Here is a 21,004-nt window from a genome sequence, read left to right on the forward strand (position 1 = left end):
CTTTTTAAAAACTCAAAGCAGGTTATGGGTTTGTAATTCACTTCCATTCAGCTGAATTACAGCTCAGTCATAGGTGAACGCTCATCAGAATGCTCATATGCACTGAATGCTCATCTCCCCTTGATGCAAGCAAGATGAAATCACTTGCAGGACTTGATCCTTGAAAACAAAAGAGAAAAGCACAGGATGAAATCCTGTATCCTTCTCTGAGTTCAAGGGGATTTTTCCTCTTCAGTAGACTTAGGCACTAATTCATTACTCTTCTCTACCACAATTTTTTTGGTCTGTACCAATACTTCTGTATGGGACTCTGCCATACAGTTAATAAAAATGACATGAATTCACAGGTAAATATTTTTCATTATTCCATTGAAAATCACCTCAGTTCCCACCTTACTTACCTTTGGATGAAAACTGTGCAGATAGTCCCACCAGTCTGAAAAAAACATGCAAACTGGTTTTTTACAGAAGAGAATACTAAATCCATCCATCATCAGTATTTCATACAAGACTGGTCCCACCTCAACAAGGACCACAGGATGTTTCAACAGAAAGAGTAAGAACTGGTAGGAACTAAAAATTGTTTTTATTCTCAGTTTCCCGCAGTAGAATTTAATTTAGTTTTTGGGAAAGATCAACACTGCTTTCAGAATTCTTTAAGCAATGTTTACAAGATCATTAGTTGTGCTTTGTTAATCACATTATTTCAGCTATTTAAATGTACCTTAATATCTTTCAGGTGCACTGGGATTTGTTACCACTTTATTCACCATCACATAAAAAGACATATATAAATAATACAATTCATAGCTCAGAAAGAGGAACTGTTATGTCTTCCACAGTTCATAATCTGACAAAAGTTCTTGAGAATTTAGCTGTACTGCTACAACTTAGCAGAACAGCACTGAAACGAGGAAACTTAGTGTTATCACAGAAAACAGAAATCGTCTGTTTTGTTGTGTTTGTGTAGCAGAAAAAAAGCTCAAGGGGGAAACTCATATGCAGCAGTTCTGCACAGTGAAAAGCCATGCTCACAGAAGAGTCAGTGCAGCATGGAAGTGACCTTTCAGGAGTGGATCTTGGGACAAAAGGTACAGCTTAAAGAAGCACCTTTGAGGTATATCTAACTGGAACTACAGGTGATCAAAATAATAGTAAGGAGCAATGGTGAGTCTTCACTTCTGTAAAATACTTTGTGGTAGTTTCACTCATCAGGATTCCTTCTTTTCCTCCACTTCTAACAGCTCATCAAGGAATTCCACAACTTCACCCTGGAAATGATTAAATTCAACAGAAATAAATTAACCCTGTACTGCAAAAGTGGTGGGAAATTTCTGCTATTTTAATCAAAAATTAAACTGTACTAATAGGCGTCCAAATATTTTTAACACCCTCCATGTAGACACTAGTGCAACAAGCCTATAAAATACAGGTAAATGGCCCATACAGGGGTAGCACAAGCACTTGCAGTGACACAGACCTTAAAAGAAGAAAATGTTATACACATCACAGTAAATCCTCTCGTACTTTTACAGGTATTTAAATAGACAATGAAATCCTCAAACTCAGAGAGGAATAAATGTTTAAAACACCTGTTAAATTAGGAAGTTGTTAGAATACCATAAAACATTAAAAAATTTTAGAAAGCTTCAAAATTCAAAACCAAAGCATTTTGTAGAACCATAATTTTGACTTTGTATGTCTGCTCTGTTTACGTCCCCTGTAACACCCTTCAACAGACACCTTCTCCATTTTCAACCACAGATCTTCACATGCCATGCTTCAATGCAGCAAAAATGTGAAGAACCAGAGATACTAGAATGTTTTCCATACCGGAAACAAATACGTTGGGTTTAGATTCAGATCAGAAAATAATACATTTACAAGCTCCGCTCTGCTAACACAGGTGTCTTGGGGTGACTTCATGATGTTTTATCCCCTATTGCCTGCTTATTGCCCAGACACGAATCCTGTGCCTTTCTGCGCCTTTAAGCTGGGGGGGGAAGCCGAGCGAGTTCTTCAGCGCGGTTTGTGCTCAAGGATGCACACACTCCCCTGCGTTCTCACCGCTGCAGAGCCAAGGGAGCACCTTCCTGCTTTTCCCCAGCTCTCGGCTCCTTTGCTCAGGAGAGAGACGGAGAGTTAAAATTCTTTGCTTTTAGCTACCCTGTTAGGTGAGGCAAGAACTTTTTCCCAGGACTGTAGCTTCTTCTTTTTCTCCTGGAACTGCTCAGTTTGCTCCGGTCCGGAACACCATCTCTGGGAGGCCCCACAACGTGGAGAGAAATTTTGTCTATTTTGAATACAATAATGGTATTATGGATATTGTGAGTAAAAATTATTAACATCATACTTTTAGGAAGTATGACTAGCCAGGAGAGAAATAATGAAACTAAGCAAGGAAAAATAAAAGCAGGAGGAAAGCTGGCTGAAATAACTGCTGTTCTTGTTCCCTGATTCACAGTTCCATCTCAAAAGAACACTGAGTTTTTGCAACTATGAAGTGCTTTTAGCAAGTCCTGAAGGATGGCAATTTGTTGTGCTTTGAATTTGTTCAAAAGATTTAAGTATCCAAATTCATATTATTGTCACACTCATCAGTAAGATAGAATTTTTCAGAAGATGCTCAACATACAGACAAAATTCCGGTTTTTTATTTCTGGTATGTTTTCAAACCCAGAAACATCTAAGAAATGGAAAAGGATAGTTAAATACAACAATCTTAAGAAAAAAAACCCAAACAAACCTGAAATCTGAAATCTCTAGTGCCTGAAACTAAGCTCTAAAGCATTGCAGAAGCTGTTGTGGTCTAATTAGATGTACCGAGGAGTAAGAGAGGTTGAAATATGGCAAAAATATAAAAAACAGTTGCTGAGACAATATACCTACGTAAAATATGCTGCAATACAACTGAATAATTATTGTAATAATTAATAACTAAATTGCCTGGGTGTTGGTTATTTTGGAAAAGGCAAAACCTCCAGATTAAAGACAAACAAAACCCCAGCTAAAATATTTTTGCCTGTGCCTTCACATTCAAAATGTAAAACATTTGCAAGTTGTTACTAGAGTGGCTGGCAGCCCAATGAAAAGGTGATAATGCTGCCTCGGAGGAGGCGATCACAGTGTCACACTGGCAGCTGTGACCAGGCCGATCATTGTCCTTGTCCCATTAGCACCCACTTGACACCGCACTGGGTATTTAGCATGGCTGAAGTCAGTACATATTCCACAGGTGTTCATTCCAGGGAAAAAGCCTTCTGTCTGCTGATATTTAGTAGCTTTGTTACCGACCTATGCCTGTAAATCTGGAGTCTGAAATGAGTCTTTGATACAATTTACTGCCTCAGTAATTGTATCAGTAAGACAGAGCCCCTCCTGTTACCTGGAGCGCTCTTTGGCTCCTCCCTACAGTTACAGAAAGAGCATCCAATTTTCCATTCAAAGTCGGCTGCAAACCTGTAATTCTTTCCACTGCCAGCTACCCAAGGGCACAACAGCCACCAGCTCCAACACAGGCAACACAAATACACCGCTCAAGCCCAGTGCTGATGCGAATCATGGTGAGCAATCCATGGCCCAAAGCGTGATGCAGCTGTCTGGTGCTAGGTAGGAGATCAGGATGTGAAGTCTGACTGAGCTCGGGAAGAGAAGGGCTGGCTTCCAGGCCAGCACATGAGCGATAGTCAGGCAGCCAACAAGTGGAAAGCACACACACATGGGCTGCTTGGTCAGCTGCAGGGAAGCAGCTCTTCCATGCCTGGCCCTCAGTCCACAGTCGTGTCTTCCAGGTTTGCTAGCTACAGGTTCAGCAGATCTGTGGCACCCCACAACCTCCCTCCCTGTGCTACCATGCTCTTCCCTCTCCCAGTCCAGGGATGGTCAGTGGAAAGTGGGACTGACAGACCAAGGATGTATGGGAATAGATGGAACAGGTACAGCCTGAAATATGGGAGGCGTGATATTGAACAGAAAAAGGGGAATGTTCCCAGACTGGTGTGAGTGGTAGGAGGAATCAGAGAAGCTGGTCTGACCAACTGGAATCTCTAATTATCTGTTAGATATGCAAAGTGAGCACTTTTGGCATAGATTAACAACTGAACAGAGCCACAGACAGAAAGAACAAGTTTTGTGCCACAGTAACTAATTCAAGAAGGTTTTACAGAGGGTATGTGAGTAGGTGGATTATAATTAAAAATAATTTTAGAACAGAGTTCTTGGTCAATTCTGAATAAACTAACCCAGGCTAGTGAGACTGGGGCACTATTACAAGTGAAGCTAGAGCATCGGAAAAAAAAAGAGCTAAAAAGGAGAAGAATGCAAAACCCCTCACTTAGTACCTCAGTGTACTGAGTGTCCAAGACCACAGTATACATTGGGCCAGGCCCTTCCTTAGGCAATATTAAATGTCACATTCACACTCACAAAACACAACTTTTTAAAAGAAATATCTGTACTTTGGAAACTCCTAGCCAGCTATTAAAATAAAACAGCAAAGAGGAAGAGCGACCAGTACCTGGCTCAGTTATGGCATGCTTCAGGCCAATGGTCCAGCACCAACTTTTCTTTTGACAGCATCATTTAAAACCAGCAGCAGGCAGCAGTTGCACTGCTCACTGACAGACCCAGACACTTTGCCACTGCTTGCAATGATTGCCTTCCACAAATGCAAACATTAATCATTCATGGATCCTGGCCTCCACCTGCAATCTCTTCTGTCCTTTCTCAGTGTGGACTGGAAAAGTTATGGGAAACAATTAGCTTTCTTGCAATAACCCATACTTTCCAATCAGATCTGCTGATGGCCTTTCAAATAGGTATAGTGGGATAGGCTGTTCTTCAGGGAAGCAACAGAGAATATAAAAAAAGATAGTGTTCTAGAATGAATTAAGATCTACAAAAAACTATTAATTCTGGACATGTTTTTATGTGTGATTACCAGTGAATGAATAGGAAACCGCTTTTATTCTAACTCATCCAACAAACCACCTTAAGAGACAACACACAGAACACGAGGAATTGGCTGGATCTTTGTTTCTGTATAATCTATGACCTAGAAGGAAAATATGTATCTCACAAAATGTCCCCCGGTTGTCCTTCAGAGCAAAAATTCAAATTTTGCCAAAGTTCAAAAACCTCAACTGGACTCTTGTTCAACAGTGAGAGCAACAGATTTGATTCCCTTATGAACTGGGTGTAGATGACCAGGTTGTGGTAGTGGGAAGGGTTGCACAGGTGCCCTCTGTGAGGAGAGGTCAAGGCTGCCCTATAATTAATGAGTAGTTATCCTGTAACTGCCCGAGTAAGTAATGGGAGTAGTCACAAGGATTAAGTTATGAAAACTAGCAGATTTTGTTCAAGAACAAATAATCACCTTGCAAGAGTGAAGACAAAGGTTTGATAGGAATGACTGTGGAGAACATGTGCTCCATAGACCTGACAGAGCCTGCACATACACACCACACAGCCCACTGGCCAACAATGTTTTGGAGGGGGAAAACATTATTTCAGGATAACAGTAAGGCATGTGCCAATGAGTGGCTCAGCCTGAATGGTTTATTCAGCCTTCAACCAAGAGAAAGTGTCTTGATCTAACCTTCAGTTAAAGCCTCAAAGTTCACTGTAACCACCTCAAAGCCCTGCCAGAACCTCCATGAGCTGTACAGTCTGGGCTGGACATTCCTCACATTCTAGCTGTGGAAAAAATAAGAAAATCCCTCAATTCTTTGTGCAGAAAAATTTTTTGGCCCTTAAGTTATTTATTTTTCAGACAGTCCACAGTGTGATCCAGTTGCTCATGTTTTTAGGGCTTTTTTTTTCACTATTAAAAGAGCTTAGTTGTTCGTCACATGAACATTAGCTACTTTCTCAAATATTTTTCCACTTCATTTTAACAATATATTCTGAACCTTTAACTGTTCTTTTCCCATATATTACAGGAGATTACAGTACACTGCAGTTATTACAGTAGTATTTTACAGTAAACCAGTAAATGTGCTTTCCTTTTAACATATTTATAATGCCTATAAAACATGAATCAACCCAATTTCAGAGGAACTTGAACATTGCTCCAACTGCACTGAAAGCAGAAGCCTTCCAGTGGCTTTGTTTCTGAGCTCTACTTATGCTCTCTTGCCTGCTTTATGCTGCATGCAGAAGCTTAAGAAAATCTGGGCAGTAGAAGTTCCTCCTAACGCCAGTACCTTCACCTTGGGGCACCCTGCTATTTAAGCACAACCATGCTGGCAGCTTCCCATGCAAAGTGGCTTTAATGGAAGAAGGAACACCCTTGACCAAGACACACATCTAGTGGTGCAGAAGCAAGAGGAGAAAGCAGAAAGACACAGCCATATGGGAAGAATCTCCACTAGGAAATTATGATGGAAAAAAAAAAATCTCTTTTTCTTTTTCCTTTAAAAAAGCGTATGTTGAACAGGGACCGTAACACTGCCCATTGGCTGGCAACTGTTTCTGAAACAGCTGCCACCAGCTCTTCTGAGGGTAGCAGTGCTACTGGAGCTGTGCTGGTCTGAGGTCACAGGCAGGACAGGGTTTACAGGTCTGCACTTGCAACTTGCTGTTACAAGCACCCTTGTGTAAATCATTTGAACATATGCAAGCAGTGAGTCAATAAAGCTCAAAATACATTGTTAGCAATTCCCACACAGAAAAATAAGGTGAATTCAGATTACTATTTGCTATCAGTACTCCACTGGGCCCTTGTGTTTTGATGCTATTCCATATGTCCTCTTTCCACCAGTCACATTAGTTCAGTACTTATTCTTCTTTGCATCACATGGATGTGATGAAATATGGAGCGTTTTAATTTCAGCCACTACACAAATGAACACACACTATATACAAATAAAAAGAAAGAGATGTCAAAACAGTGGGTCAGAACTGCCAACAGTTTTTCACCTACTGATTAAGTATTGAAAGAAAAATCACATTGTAGGCCCATCCCCGCCAAATACTTGTGGTCCTTATGTAATTTAGAACAGCTAAGTAGCTATCCCCCCCAAAAAACATTCCATAAGAGCACTGATTTTATGGGCCAAAACCACGTCTCATACAATTAGTGTGGTGCTGAAGTTACATCTACACTAGCTGAGTGTCTGGCTCTTAACACCATTTCAGTTTGCTACTTAAATCTGTGCAATACCAGGAGCTGTATCCATGATAGCCTTGATGCATTACACATCTGAACAGAAATTAAGAAGCTTGCCTATCCACGGCCAACTAAGATGACAACACTGTAATGTTCTTTTAACTTCCCTGTGGAAAACCACAAGGATATTTAAGAATAATTACTTTTTCTTAAAAGTAATTTGTAGCTAGTTGGCGCTAATATTCTCTGTCACCTCTACTGTGTTAAATGCTTGAATCAAGAGTTTTTCATTTCCGTGTGGAAAAACATTAATAAAGTAACATAGGCAGGACAGTATTTCTTGTAGTAACATACGAAAAAATCATTACTGCCTGTCCCAGCCTCTCCAATTACTGCTATGTACTCCTGAAGAAGCCACAGCTTTTCACTCGCTTTGCTAACGGGATTTAGAAAGACACATGGATGATCTGGGATGTGGGAGCAGTGAGAAGTCTGATTAAAATGAGATTCTCCACTTGAGAATAATGACACCCACATAGGAAGGGATCCTCTTGCCACATCAATCCTTTTGCTTCCGTCAAGGAAAAAAGAGGGGTTTTTTTCTCCAGATTATCTTGTGGGCTATCTTACTGGCCCACAAGCAACTTCACAGACTGCAAACATGGACCACAGAAATCCACAGAAGGTGTGGCCTTTGGCCCAAGAAGCACATGGTTTAAATAAGCAGAGTGCACTTACAAGAGAGCTTGCCTCCATCCTTAACACTTTTTAATAAAGTTTTTACTATAATGCCTTATCTGGAGTTTTCATCAGTTTTCAGCATTCCTATGGAACAAACTTTTCTATCTGTGCCAGGAGAAATACTAAACAAAATAAAAAAATTCCAACTTACACTACCAGGTCCTGCCCATAGAGCAGAAACAGCAAGGTAGTGGTTTTACCTTTGTGCTATTCCTGCTCTGTCTGCACTCCCTGGAAGTCTCCTGCAGCCAAAGACAAGTTCTGGTAGCCAGGGATTTATGAGTTCACTACCAAAAGCCAGAGCCAAGCCAGAGGCATGGACAGCCTCCATCCCTCCCAGCTTTTTGGGCTCTAGCACAGAAGCCCTTCAGCTTTTCCCCTGGGAAGGAGAATGGTAGCTTTCCTAATACAAAGAGAGTGTGAGGTGGGCATATCTGTGCCATGAGGAGGCCCAGTAATTTTGGTTGTTTAATCCAAACATATAATCAAGTGTAATGTGACTTCCTTGTCAGCCCAAAAGTTTAACTGAGGTTTTCACTGCCCCTCCCTCCTGCAGATTGCAAGGTCATTTGTAATTGCCCTGGTGAAAGGGGCTGCAGGAATGAATGCCAGCAAATGAGTGCTGGAGGACGAAGATTGTTTCTATAACCCCTTCTTCTAACAACATATGGGGAAAGTCCTCAAAATGGACTTCTTCACCCCCTCCTTAATTACTCATCCCTGTGCTTTGAAGCAGCAGATAGGAAAGAAGGAAAAAAGTACAAGTTAGGTTGATGCCTAACACAAGAAAACATTATGGACAAAGCACAAACCAACAAGGGAATATAAAATGTGCTCAAGTATTTCACACCTTGATGAAAATCCATATGGACTTGTCCTCATCTAAGCTTGACCTTAAAGCAAGTTAATTAAACTGTCCTTCAGGGGATTTTATCACAATGGAAAGTCTTCCTGAAGTCTGGTAACCTTCCAATGGAATTTTACATAGAGTTGTTTTCAGATCACAAGAATATTGAAGGCAGCACAGACATTACTTCTCTGCTATAAAATAGTCTCTCTCCCTATGTGTTGGATAACATAAAAATTGCAAAGGTGATTCCATTTTTTAACATAAACCATCTTTGTCTTTTCCAACTAGAAAAGACCTTGGCACTGCTCATTACAGATACCCTCACCCCATGGAATAATTGAGTACAGCTCTTTCTTTGTCAATGCCAGCAACGTTTCATCATTTGAAGATTTTTTTAAACCTCTCAATGAAAGGTCCCAAAAACAAAGCAAAAGGCAATCCAAAAACTCCCATGAATTATACTTTTTCAGCTGTGGAAGAAAAAGAAATGCCTTTTCAACAATTTAACTGCTTTTCTTGCACCAAAATAAAAAAATCCTTTTACATATTTTCCAGTGTAAATAGTAGTCATTATATGTTATTTGACCACAAATTCCAAACACTTAAAAGGCATGACTGGGTGACCAAAATGCCACTGAGCAGAAGAAAATAACAGATAACAAGACTTCCTTTGGACAAAAAAATTACAATTTAGGTGGTTCATTCTGGACAAAATCACAAGGATCTTTAAATCTAATTAAAACAACATTTCAGAAAAAAAAATTTCATCTTCCCCCCCAACCTCCCCAAACACCAAACCCAGAAAAACATTTGGTTTAAATATATATACACCATTTCTCTGCCCCCTCGTGTTACAAGTGGAAAACTGGGTTTTCTTTATTTTCTCTGGGCTCAGTGCATTATATGTTTAACTTTGTGTTAATTCTGCCCATGTTTTTCTGAATGGTACATGATGTTCTTTGGGTTTGTTCTTATATTCCATTTACCAAACAAAAATTTATTAAAAATGGGTCATGGTTACAAGAAGATTTTTCCATATTAGTGAAATCCTGGAATTACAGCTATGCATCATCTGCACTTTAAACGTGACTGCTGCTTTTTTGACCATGATTTCATTTCTAGAAAACTCACCTCATCATCATCCATCAGATGTTCCTTTGCAAATGCATACATTTCCAGCTGGACTGTGGTAATGTTGTGGTATCGAACCGCCTCCTACAAAAAACCCCAACATTTCTGTTACTTTAAGGTAGCAAGATGGGGAGCGTCATCACAAGCCACCTGAAACTATCCCAGTGAAGCCAGCCCCAGACCTAGGAAAGGTAGATCCCAAGCAGGGTACATACTGTTTGAGAAAGGAAACAGCAAAACAGCAAACAGCTTATTCCAAACTCTTCTGTGGATCTTCCTAAGCACAGGCTCCCTCACTGCAAGAACAAAGCACTCTCCTCTTTCTCATGTTTCAAAGCACTGGCGAGTCTGAGAATAAGGAATGAGACTGCCAGGGCTGAGCAGCAGCCTGTGCCTGCATTCCAGTGGGCTTTGGACAGGAGAGAGCCTCTGTCTCCCTGCACGCTGGCATATGGCACAGGCAGTTCTGGGAAAGAGACACACTAAGCTGTTTTGCATGATAATGACTCACCAGCCCAGCCTGAGCCTGGCCTAGGGAAGCTCTGCAAAGTCACTCACCTGTCCCTCCTCACTTCCTGGCTGTGTGCCTGAACAGCACAGGGTAGCTCAGTCACATACTCTCATACTTGTGAATACCAACTGTAATCTACTTTGATGATTCCGTTTAACCCCTTTGGGAGAAGAAAACAGGAGACTCCCTCTTTCACAAGAACATCTAAAGATTAATGCCAGGGCCAAATGTTGCTGTCACCCCATTACCACGTTTTGAAAATAAACCAGAGGCATTATGGTTTTTGTGGCAAGTGACCAGGATAGCAAGCAACTTCTGTTTATAGCTACACAGATCAAAGCACAAGAAAATACAGCTGTGTGCATTTAATATTTTGTATTTAAAAATCAAATTATCTGTAGTTCCCAGCTACAGAAGTTATCAATGAAACATTCAGAGTGCATGTGTAGGGCCCTTGTTCTGCCCTCTCTGCACATGTATGCCAAATCTGTCTGCGGTTTGCAGTTTCATACTGTTGCCACCCCTCACTCCCACCACCACCAAACATTGTCTCCAATATGGTTATAAAGCACAGTTCTGTTCCCAAAAGCAGTGACAAAGGAGCAGTCCCCTTCCTCTGTGAGCTCAGACTTGCTGCTGCTGCTGCTGCCTGAAAGAACCAAAAAGCATTTTTGCTGCCTTCTGTCTCAGTTGGCCCTGCAGGGCAGGCCTGGGTCCCACTGTGCCAATAAAGTGTGTGCTCTAAGAGGCATGACTAGAAGGCACTAAATTTAATTTGTGGAACATGTATTGCTAATGACTAACTAGTTGTACAGCCCATATGACTGATGCCTAAGCAGTCACTGAGGTGTCAGAATTCAGCTGCATGACTTAAATCCTGGTAACAAGAAACGCTGGAAAATCCAATTTGATGTCACAGTCCAGGCTGTAGAATTTCCTTGGACATGGAAATTTAAGAACAGCATGGAAACCCATTTTTAAAATAGTTTTCCAAAGCCAGATGATAATTGTTGCTGGATGGACTAGTGCTTCTTTGCAGCAACCATTTTAATTTAGATAATTAGATGCAATACAGTCCTGAGCCTTTTTCCGTCCTCATCCACCCAACTATGTTCTAAATGGAGTAAGTGGAAAGTCAGTTTAGCTGGAGTTACCGTATTCAGACACATTCCAATACCCACAGAACCTGAAATAACAAGCGAGTGGGCAGCTATGTGTTGGCAAATAATGATTCACAAAAGCCTGAATGTCACTCAGAGATTTCATCATCAGAGACTTCAGGGGCCAGCTGCTTTATTTACAGAGGTATATGAAGACATAAATATGCCTAAGTGACAGAGAAATACCAGCATGAGCTTACTTCTCTTCATATATTATATCCTATCGTAGTATATTTCAACAGAAAGGGAAGAGCTCTAATGACATTCACTGTTTACATGACACACTACACCTCTGCGTACAACTTTCTATATGATTTTAATAAAACAGTACATGTTAAACTCCAGAACCAGCAGATATCCCTTATTTTCCCAACCTCTGACCCACTAAGTTTCAGAGAAGTATTTGAATGTGTCTAGAAGGCATTTTAGGTAATTCACCTACCGATCTGGGCTGAAAATCCTCCTCTTTAAGTCCCCATTTGTCTTTGTGGTACTGGTAATAGACCATGTTCTGTTTCATTACTTCATCTTTCTCGTCAAACAGAAGGTAACTAGCAGCACAAGAAGCTGCATTCTTCATGTCATTCACTAATTAATAAACACACACCAAAAAAATCCAGGTAAGGTAAATGAACAAATTTCTACTATTACCTAAACTCTGGAAGATTCAAATGGAAACACAGCCCATACTCTACCTTCTCAGCAGCTGCACAGAGAAAAAAAAATTGCTCCCCAGAAAGGATATGCTGGTTTTGTGTTCTGAAACACGTAAGGCCATGATTCAAAAATCAACTCGTCATCAACCCCTGATGGTTTTCTGTGAAAATCCTAACCAAATGCTCCTCCCAGGTATCCCAGTATCTTCCCACAGCTTGGTGATATGCACTGGGGCATTTATTTAAAAAACCAAACAAAAAGATATTAAACCCCTCCCCACTTCTTTGTACTATGATTGATAAAGAGGGAAGAGTCAAGGTGTAGTCAAATAACACAAACAAAAGTCATTAATGGATTGATGCTACATGGCTGATGTGTCTTCCCTTTGATATTGGAGCCTGCAGGAACAGCTGTAAGGGCTACATGTGTTCTTTACAGTGCAAGTAGCTCCTCAAGAAACCACAACTTTCACTGAATAATCCACCTATCAACTAAGTCATCATTGAGCACCAAACACTACAATTTCTGTTAAGTGGTCCCCTCTTTCTTCAAAACCCATTTAGCCTCATTCTAACAGGATTATAAGAATCCACTAGGAAAAAGCAAATAGTATTAAATACCCTGTAGGTTTGTCTGTGGAAGAAATTCTGTCCCATGTCTGTTAACTACAGTGATAACAGGGAGCAAAAGACACCAGGAAACTCAGATTCTCTGTCCCAGAACTGTTTAAAATGCAGATTCTCTAGGCCATTACTTACATTGTAAGCATAAAATTAGAGGGGAAAGATCCCACATCATCCAACATCAATGTTATTTAAGCACAATAAATCACTACTTACATTTATAATATGCAAACTGCAAGTAATGGTACATGGTGGCCACAAATTTTTCAACAACAAAGCCTCCTATAATGGGTGTCAGATTGCTCTCACACTGCACTTTGCATGCAAGGACTTCGACATAATGATCTGGAAGGAAGAAAACAACAACAGAGCACATGGATAGCACAGAGTGAATTGTTATAATCCCTCCCATCGGCCACCCATTAAAATTCGGCCTTATAATGCCCTCCTGGGTCCTGTGCATCTGGACCTTGCTGCTTGGAAGTACTGAGAATCTACAACTCCATCTGAAGTATCCTTCAAGTGTTGGTACTAGGCCCTACCGTAAAAATCTGCATTACTTCAAAGCTGGAATTACAGAGAACTGAGCACTTAGGTTTCACTGACACCTAGAGGCAGCATGTGGTGGTGGGTTTTATAGAGTATTTTAGAGTACTGCATTATTTCCCAGCTGTAAACTTAACAGTGCTTTCTTTCCTTTTTTAAATTTTGCAGGCCTTTGCAATTTCATTGCATTATTGCACAAATAAGGTCCCCATGCTGCTGAGTACAACTGTGTCACAGACAGGTACAGCAGGTGACTGCAAAATAAACCACAGATGGCTGCATTTTGGGCCCAGAGTTTGGACGTTCTAAGAGAAAAGAAAGAGGAGAATATGCTGCTCACCACAGAACAACTTCCCGCCAGGAACAGGTAAGTTCACAAGCTTACCCAGTCTAAAAAAGCTTGCTGTCATGCAATATAGGACAACCTGTGATTTTTACCTTCAAGAAAATACGTTTCAAGAAAACCTTCCAACAAAAAAGTTTCAAGCATTTTTCGTATGTATCACATTCATCAACAGCATGGAAAAGAAATATTTTAAAGTCTTAATTTCCCTGTTAGCCACATTTGGCAGGTGAAAGAAGTGAGCTAACCTTGTGCAGCAAATTTCTGACCAAGCCAAAAGAACACTTTTCATTCCTGACAACTCCTGACACGAAGAACACTGAGGTTAACTAAAAATAACTGCTGAAGCTAACTAAAAATAACTGGCCAAATGAAATTACCAGACCCATCTTTTACAAGAGCAGTGGAATCTCCAGACACAGTAGTGTTCAATTCCAGCCAGCACTTAAAGCCAGAGATGTGAGCCCCTCAGTGAAGTGATCCCATGCAATGAGGACAACTGGCTTCCTGACATAACTCACTGCTCAGTGATAAATACATACCTAATGCAAGACCCAAATACTTCTGGTTAACACTTACTGCTACATCTGCTTTCTGCAGACCCTTGGAGGTAGAATATCTCTCCCTGGAACACAAGCACAATTCAGCCCAGGCAGTGCAAATAAATTTAAATGTTCTTATCTCAAGAGCAAAATACTTGAAATGCACGCACATGGCCATGGTGATGTTACGCAGTAATTCCTACCTTTCCTTACTGCTGGGAATTGTCCTTCTCTTATAAGGAGGAAGAGGAAGGGTGACAGTAAGTGCCAATCACAGCTGAGCACGGACACTACTCTTTACAGTGGCTTGGGGATTGTTCTGATGTCAGGGTTCTGACCCACTGGGGAAAAAACTCTGTGTTTCTTGCTTTACCACCTGTGATTTGCCCTTCACTCCTTATTTGCTGTCCTAGGCACCTGCCTGTTTTGCCCAAGAGCAAGCCAAGGAATAGCCTGCAATAGTTATTCCATGTCAGCTGTACTGGTGGATACCAGCTGCACACTGTGAGAAACTGGAGCTGCGCTTGTATAAACATAGTTCACCGAAGTTTCTCCTCACCAAGATATATTATGGCTTTAGGACAAAAAGTTGGAATGTTTTTTCTTAGGGCAACTTAAAAACATGAAAAATGCAAGAGAATTTCTAAGTTTATTGAGGAAATATGCAGGTGTTCTTCACACAAATATTGTCAACAACACTGAGCTGTCAGAGCACTGGAGAAATCACTTGTTTCTTTCACTGCCAAAGAGCATAGGAAATGTGTATTTGCCATTTTGACAACAATCAAAAAAGTTGATGTCCCTTTTCACTTGCAAAGCAATGGATTTTTTTTTTTTTTGGCTACACGCAAAAAATACAGGTGTTACCTACTAGTAAAACTCGAATGTAGGAAAGATTAAAAATAGCCAACAGAACCCTGTCATATTTATGAGAAAGGAGATACAGATCACCGGACCTATGCAAACCACAAAGATGATTTCAAAGGCAGGCTAACCACTGAGCCCCAAAGGTGGCCAAGCTGATACTGAAATGATGGTCAAGAGACCTGGCTGAATGACCACTGCTACCCAGACACAGAGCAGCTGTTGTTATTTACACATCTATGTTACTCCGACACAGAAATTCCATGCTAATGTAAGATCTCTGCTCTGATTTCCTGATAGACCTCACTTATGTTACTGAGGAGAGAAAAAAAGTAAACCAGAATTCAAGCAGTTTTCAGTGAATCTAATAAACTCCTACTGGCCCAAACTAAGGAACAGGACTTGGGTAACCAATCCCATGGATAAACTGAAATGTACTCTGGGGACATCTTTCCTTCATGTTTCCTAACCACTTACCTGCAATAGAAAGATAGAAGTCTTTAAAATCTGTGATCTCTCGGGAGCCTTCACAGGCTGCTATGCAGTCATCATAGGCTTTGAAGAAATCAGGAAGAGCCAGTTCCATGTCTGAGATGGATGTCCGCCAATTGTCGCCATTGTACGCTCTCACAGCCCTGACAAAGAGATTCTGAGAAATTGGCAGGGATGAATCAGCAGTAACTGACCCTGAGAAGTGTTGTGTAAACTCAAATACAGCAAATGATGTCTCCATGTTTCTGGACAACTGTATGAGCTGCTCTCCAGGTGATGTGAGGACAACGAACACAGGAGACTAATGGATTTCACCAGGTATTTCCTAGAGAGCAGAGTACGTAATTCCATTTCCAATCAAAAGAAAAGCCTACTGGAGAGATGTAACGGTGTGAGTCTAAAGCACAGGTTGTGACAGAGATTTTCAATGGGATCTTAATGCCAAATGTCTGAGATATCTTAAGCTGTCCCACTACAGCACTCATGAATTTGGATAACTATGCACCTGCTTAGCTCCAGTAGTGATCTGCATGTAGCAGCTTTCAGGTACGCCACTGTCTGTGATTTGCTGTGATTCATTTATGGAACAATGAAGTGCAGGAGAGGTGAGAGTTACTGAATGCATCAAGAAGGCAGAACAAAGATGACTGAGATGACAGAAATAGGGAGATTAAGAACTGAGAACACATAAGCAAGTGAGATCCCTGAACCTCACCCAGTAAGAGGAGTAATAGAACAGTTCCAAAAGAGCAGACTCTTCTGAATAAAAAGCATACCTCATATGGCTTTGTCTCCAAGTCTTTAATATGCTCCTCAGCATCAGGTATGCTCTTATAGTAGGCCATATTTCTTTGCATCATTTCATCATCTGGATGCTTCAGAAGAAATGTGTGAGCTGCTGCAATAGCTTTTGGAAGATTATTAGCCTAAACAGGGATAGGGAAAAGAAGGTGTTAAAAAAGATTAACTGGAGAAGAAAAAAAACCAAAACAGTTCAAAGGTTCCCAGTTTTCTCAATGAATATTCCTGCATTCTCTGTATTCACAAATTTACTTCTACTGAAAGCACAGTCTCAGTAGACACAACGGTACAGTAAAACTGATAAAATTCTTCTCAGTTTTACTCCTAGCTGCATCACTGTGAACAATTTTTTTTAACTTTAGAAGCCTGTTATTTTTGCAGATAGCATAGATGATTGTTCTAAGTCAAAAAAGATTAGGTTTTTTCACTTCCCCCTCCCCTTTCATAGAGCTGACAAGGCAAAAGTCTATACCAGAGCTCCTAGAAGGGATTGATCTCAACAGGTACTGATGCTAATCTATGGATACTGGTCAAGAGTCATCACTCTTTATTTGTGTTTATGTCAGTTACTTGCCTAGCAACACAGAGGACATTATCACAATAATGTATCTTCCCGGTGGTATTACAAAGTTAGATCAGACTCCAGAGACTTGGTCAAAAATTGTGTCCTAAAGCAATTTTCTCTGCCCATTTTTAAACTAAATTTAATCCCTGTTAGATATACATTGTGAGGAGTACATTTCTCATTTACAACTGAGTGTACCAGACAGGTATGTACTTCTGTGTACATACAATTTATGTTTTTTTAATATTTTGTATATATATGCACACACGTATTTTCATAAATTATATAGTATGTATGCACATATTTATGAAGAGTGAGAGAGAAAGCAATAGTCTGGGGTACTATGAAATGTTAAAACCTTTTTTCTAGGCCAATATCCACATCAGCCTGTTCACTGTATTGATGTATAGGTGATAGAGAGTTCCACGCCACGTCTGAAACAGCTTCTGGCAGTGCATGTTTGAAACCACGAGCAAGAATCACAGGCACGTGTGCACACTCACCCTTCTGTTTGCAGCCATAAAAAGTGTCCTTTCATTTCGGAAAGGAACCTCAGAGATGGCTGCACCGAAGCAAGACTTCAACCTATGCCCTGCTGCTGTGCCGCTAGGAGTGTCCTAGCACCGGAACTCTGCCAGCTGCCCTTCCTGGCTTTCCCAAAACTACGTGCTTCCAGTCAGCCCAGACCATGCTAAATGCAAAGGGAAATCTCAGCTGCACTTTCGTCAAATGCCTGGTTTCTTTTGTGCTGTAGCCGTAACCTGCTTCTTTGGCAGGCTGACAAGTCTCATTTTTACTTAGGTCCATGATTTACTCTTGGTTTCAATTTTCACCTCTTGGAAAAAAATAAAGGAAGGTTTTGTAGAAACACACTCCTAAGTGAACTCAGTGGCTCTGAGAAAGCTCCCTCCAGAGGAGCAAGCAGCAGCGCAGGAACAGCTGCTCCCAGAATCTTACAACGTGGCAAATTTCTCTGTGGAGCCCACCTGAATACGCACATGGTCAGTCTAAAAAATTACATAAAGCATTTCTCTCCCACTTCTTCCTATACTATAAACGCTCTTGAGGGGGTGGAGGGGTGGGGGAAGGGACATTCATTTCGCAGAAACCACCAGCCAGGCAAAAGTCCTTCGGATGCAGCAGTTTGTAGCTCTAGAAGGCCCATTCGGAACTCCCCAAGCAAGAGATAAGGGCTCAGGGCTGGACTACAAATCCAGTATGAAACACACTATAAACAACAGACACTAAGCACAAAACCAGCAAACTACACTGCTCAAACTTACTGCAAATGTGATTGAACAAAGAGTTTAAAGGGAGAGGGAGGGGTTCCTCCAACTTCCCTCTCACACTCCTACCTGGCAGTTACTTGAATGTATTTGATATGGTAAGAAGAAATTATTTTTGGTGTTACCCATACATTGCAAACTTTGTATGTACCAGAAGGGGGGAATTAATAGCTAAATTAAGATAAGAAGAGGAAACAGTTGTGGTGATGTCATTTTTATCCATATATGGCTTTGAGAATTCGAGGAATTCCTGCCCTCTCAGTCAAAAGAAAAGGCACAGGCTTTAACGTATCAAGTTAAGTTCTTTCGTATGGTCTTAGGGAAGGCATCAGACACCAGTGTGATACTGTGCATGTGGGCACTGTTCTGGTTTTATGAGAATGCATTTCCCTGCATCTGTTTGGAAAAACTGCTGAGAAAACAGCACTCCTAAAAATAGGACACAGCAACAGTTAAGAAAATGTGTGTTTTCAGGAGGCAATCTCGAAACAATGCACAAGCATACAACCCTATATAACATATAGTGGGATACATTGGGAGTGAGTCCCTAAAGGAGAAAACAATCTAACTAAAGAGCTCAGATTGTTTCTGCCCCACAAAGATGCCCTGTTTATTTGAAATGCAAATAATTGCAGTATCTGAAGGGATGGCAGAAGGAATGGATCTTGATGTAGAGAACAGAAGATGAAGATGAGAAGAGAGAAAACAAAATTAGATCCTGGATCGAAGGATGACAAGAAGCTAGAAAAACAGGGTGAAATCTCCTAAGAGAGGAGTATGTCCCCAGTCTTGGCTGACCCAAGAGCAAAAGGTAAATACCATTCCAGGCCTAGCATTACAGTGTCCCACTTCAGCAGCCAATTTCTGCTTCATTCCTTCTTGCAGCTGTTAACGAAACTGGAGTTTTGCAGGCATGAGGCTATCTGTAAGTCACAGGCTGGGAGCTGCTGCACTTGAAAGAGCTGGACCAGAAACGAGCAAGTGAAGAAGGTGGATGGACACGCTGAAGGAGAAGTAGCAAAGATCATTTGCAATAGCAGAGCTGTGATATGAAGAGTCTGAAAAAGGTTCCAGAAAAGTTTAGAAAGTAAGAGAGATGGAAAGATGAGAGGGGCAGAAATGACACAGCTACAGGACACAGAGGCAGGGTCCAGCGGCTGGATGTCTAGGAGGAACTGGAAGGGCTGACCTAGGGGACATGCTGGATGAGTTGTAAAAAACAGGTGAAAAGTGAGATGGATGGTACATGGGTAAGCAGGGGGAAAGGCAAGGTACACACTAATCCCACTGTGGGTTACAGGATGGGAGGAAACGACTGAAAGGCTTGTCAAGGAGAAGATTACAAAGTCTAGGGTTGGCAGCCTAGGGGGGCAAGGACTGACCACAGGACAGGGAAGAAATGGAGGGGAGGCGGATGGCAACTGGTGTGGAGGAGGTGATGGGGAATGAGGTTGTGGCCCAGAGTAACCTGCTCCGAGGGCCCGGCGAGAGGCTGGCATGACAGGAGGTTTTTCTAGCATTGGGTGCAGGAGGCACTTGCGTCTGTCGAGACTGTCCTGGGACATGCCACGTGCAGGGACACACCATGCTGTCCCCCTCCACCACGACACTGACCGGCCCGCTTGGCGTGTCTGGAGCGTGGCATCGCACCAGGCGAGACTTTGAGGAGGAGAGACTGTGACGGAGGCGGGGGGGGAGGGGAGGAGGGGGGAGCGGAGGCAGGGCAGAGAGATGGGAGGAGAAAGGAGGAGGCACCACGAAAGAGGGGGGGCGGGGGCTCACCTTGAAGTAGGCGAACTGCAGGTACTTGTAGGGCTCGCGGCGCTGGAACTCCTCGAGCAGGTCGCGGCCGGGCTGCGCCTGTCGGAAGGCGGGCAGCCCCTGCTTGCAGCGCCGCAGGCACTGCGCCCGCCGCAGCACCCCGGACAGGAGGCGCAGCTCCTCCAGCGCCGCGCCCGCGGGGGACGCGGCGGGCGCGGGGGGCGGCTGCCCGGCGGCGCTGCAGTTGCGGTGGCAGAACGCCTCGCTGTCGCGCAGTAGGCGGTACAGCCGCATGCTCACCTCCAGGTAGCTGACGCTCTCGGGCCAGTTCTCGGTGCTGTACTGGTCCAGCCCGTAGCGATAGGCCGACTCCAGCGGCATCAGCTCGTCCCGCGGGAAGCTGCGGAAGCTGTAGCGCTCGTACTGCGCCCCCGCCGCCGCCAGCAGCGCCGCCAGCGCCGCCACCCACATGGCTGCGCCTCCGCCACCGCGGCCCGCACAGCACCACGTCGCTGCCGCTGGCGGAGGCGGCTCCGGGGCCGGGCGGAGGGAAGGGAAAAGCGGGTGGGCCGGGGCGAAGGCAGGACAGAGGCGGTCCCGGGGCCGGGGCCCGGGGGGGAGGGAGAGGCGGCCCCGGGGAGGGAGCGCGGCCGCGGCGGGGCGGGGCGGGCGGAGCGCCGATCCTCCGGCCGCCCTCGGTGCTGCTGCGCGCCTGCAGCCGCAGCTGGTCCCAGCAGCAGTCGCGTCTGCAAGGAAACTTTTTGTTAATGTGTTTCTGGTGTCTTTTTTATTATTATTTTATTTTTCTTTATGTGTTTTTCCAGTGTCCACGAGAATTGCTTTTTTGCCATCCACAATTTAGGGGTTTTATTTGGAAAATGTCTATTCTAGATCAATCTCTTGTACCCTTCAATCTGTGTGTGTGTGTGTTTATCTACAAAACCTGTGGCACAGGTTCACACATTCATATTGTGATGAAGAGCAATAAATGCATTGTTGGAATATTCCTAGAATTCTGGGCAT

General features: G+C 42.6%; 1 protein-coding gene across 2 annotated transcripts; it reads right to left on the bottom strand.

Moving 5' to 3' along the window:
• Positions 1 to 570: 570 nt before the first annotated feature.
• Positions 571 to 20,555, bottom strand: CRTAP (cartilage associated protein). Of its 2 annotated transcripts, XM_082281033.1 has the most exons (8): positions 20,282 to 20,555; positions 20,003 to 20,080; positions 16,345 to 16,494; positions 15,554 to 15,725; positions 12,998 to 13,126; positions 11,944 to 12,089; positions 9,831 to 9,914; positions 571 to 1,271 (listed from the first exon to the last, which is right to left on the bottom strand). In XM_082281033.1, exons 1-8 carry the CDS (start codon positions 20,450 to 20,452, stop codon positions 1,212 to 1,214), a joined length of 990 nt encoding a protein of 329 aa, XP_082137159.1. In that variant the 5' UTR covers positions 20,453 to 20,555; the 3' UTR covers positions 571 to 1,211. The 2 variants fall into 2 exon arrangements, with proteins under 2 accessions (XP_082137159.1, XP_082137158.1); XM_082281032.1 differs by having other exon boundaries at positions 20,003 to 20,555.
• Positions 20,556 to 21,004: the final 449 nt, after the last annotated feature.

Source organism: Coloeus monedula, assembly GCF_965178545.1.
Source record: "Coloeus monedula genome assembly, chromosome: 1".
NCBI lineage: Eukaryota > Metazoa > Chordata > Aves > Passeriformes > Corvidae > Coloeus > Coloeus monedula.

Bases quoted from the DNA above. Each gene is read 5' to 3' on its own strand.
- CRTAP (XM_082281032.1), bottom strand. From the start codon at position 20,452: ATGTGGGTGGCGGCGCTGGCGGCGCTGCTGGCGGCGGCGGGGGCGCAG. The intron at 16,495-20,002 runs GTGAGCCCCCGC...ATCCCTGTTTAG, and splicing joins TGCAGTTCGCCTACTTCAAG to GCTAATAATCTTCCAAAAGC. The intron at 1,272-9,830 runs GTGAGTTTTCTA...AATCATTTCCAG, and splicing joins ATCTGATGGATGATGATGAG to GGTGAAGTTGTGGAATTCCT.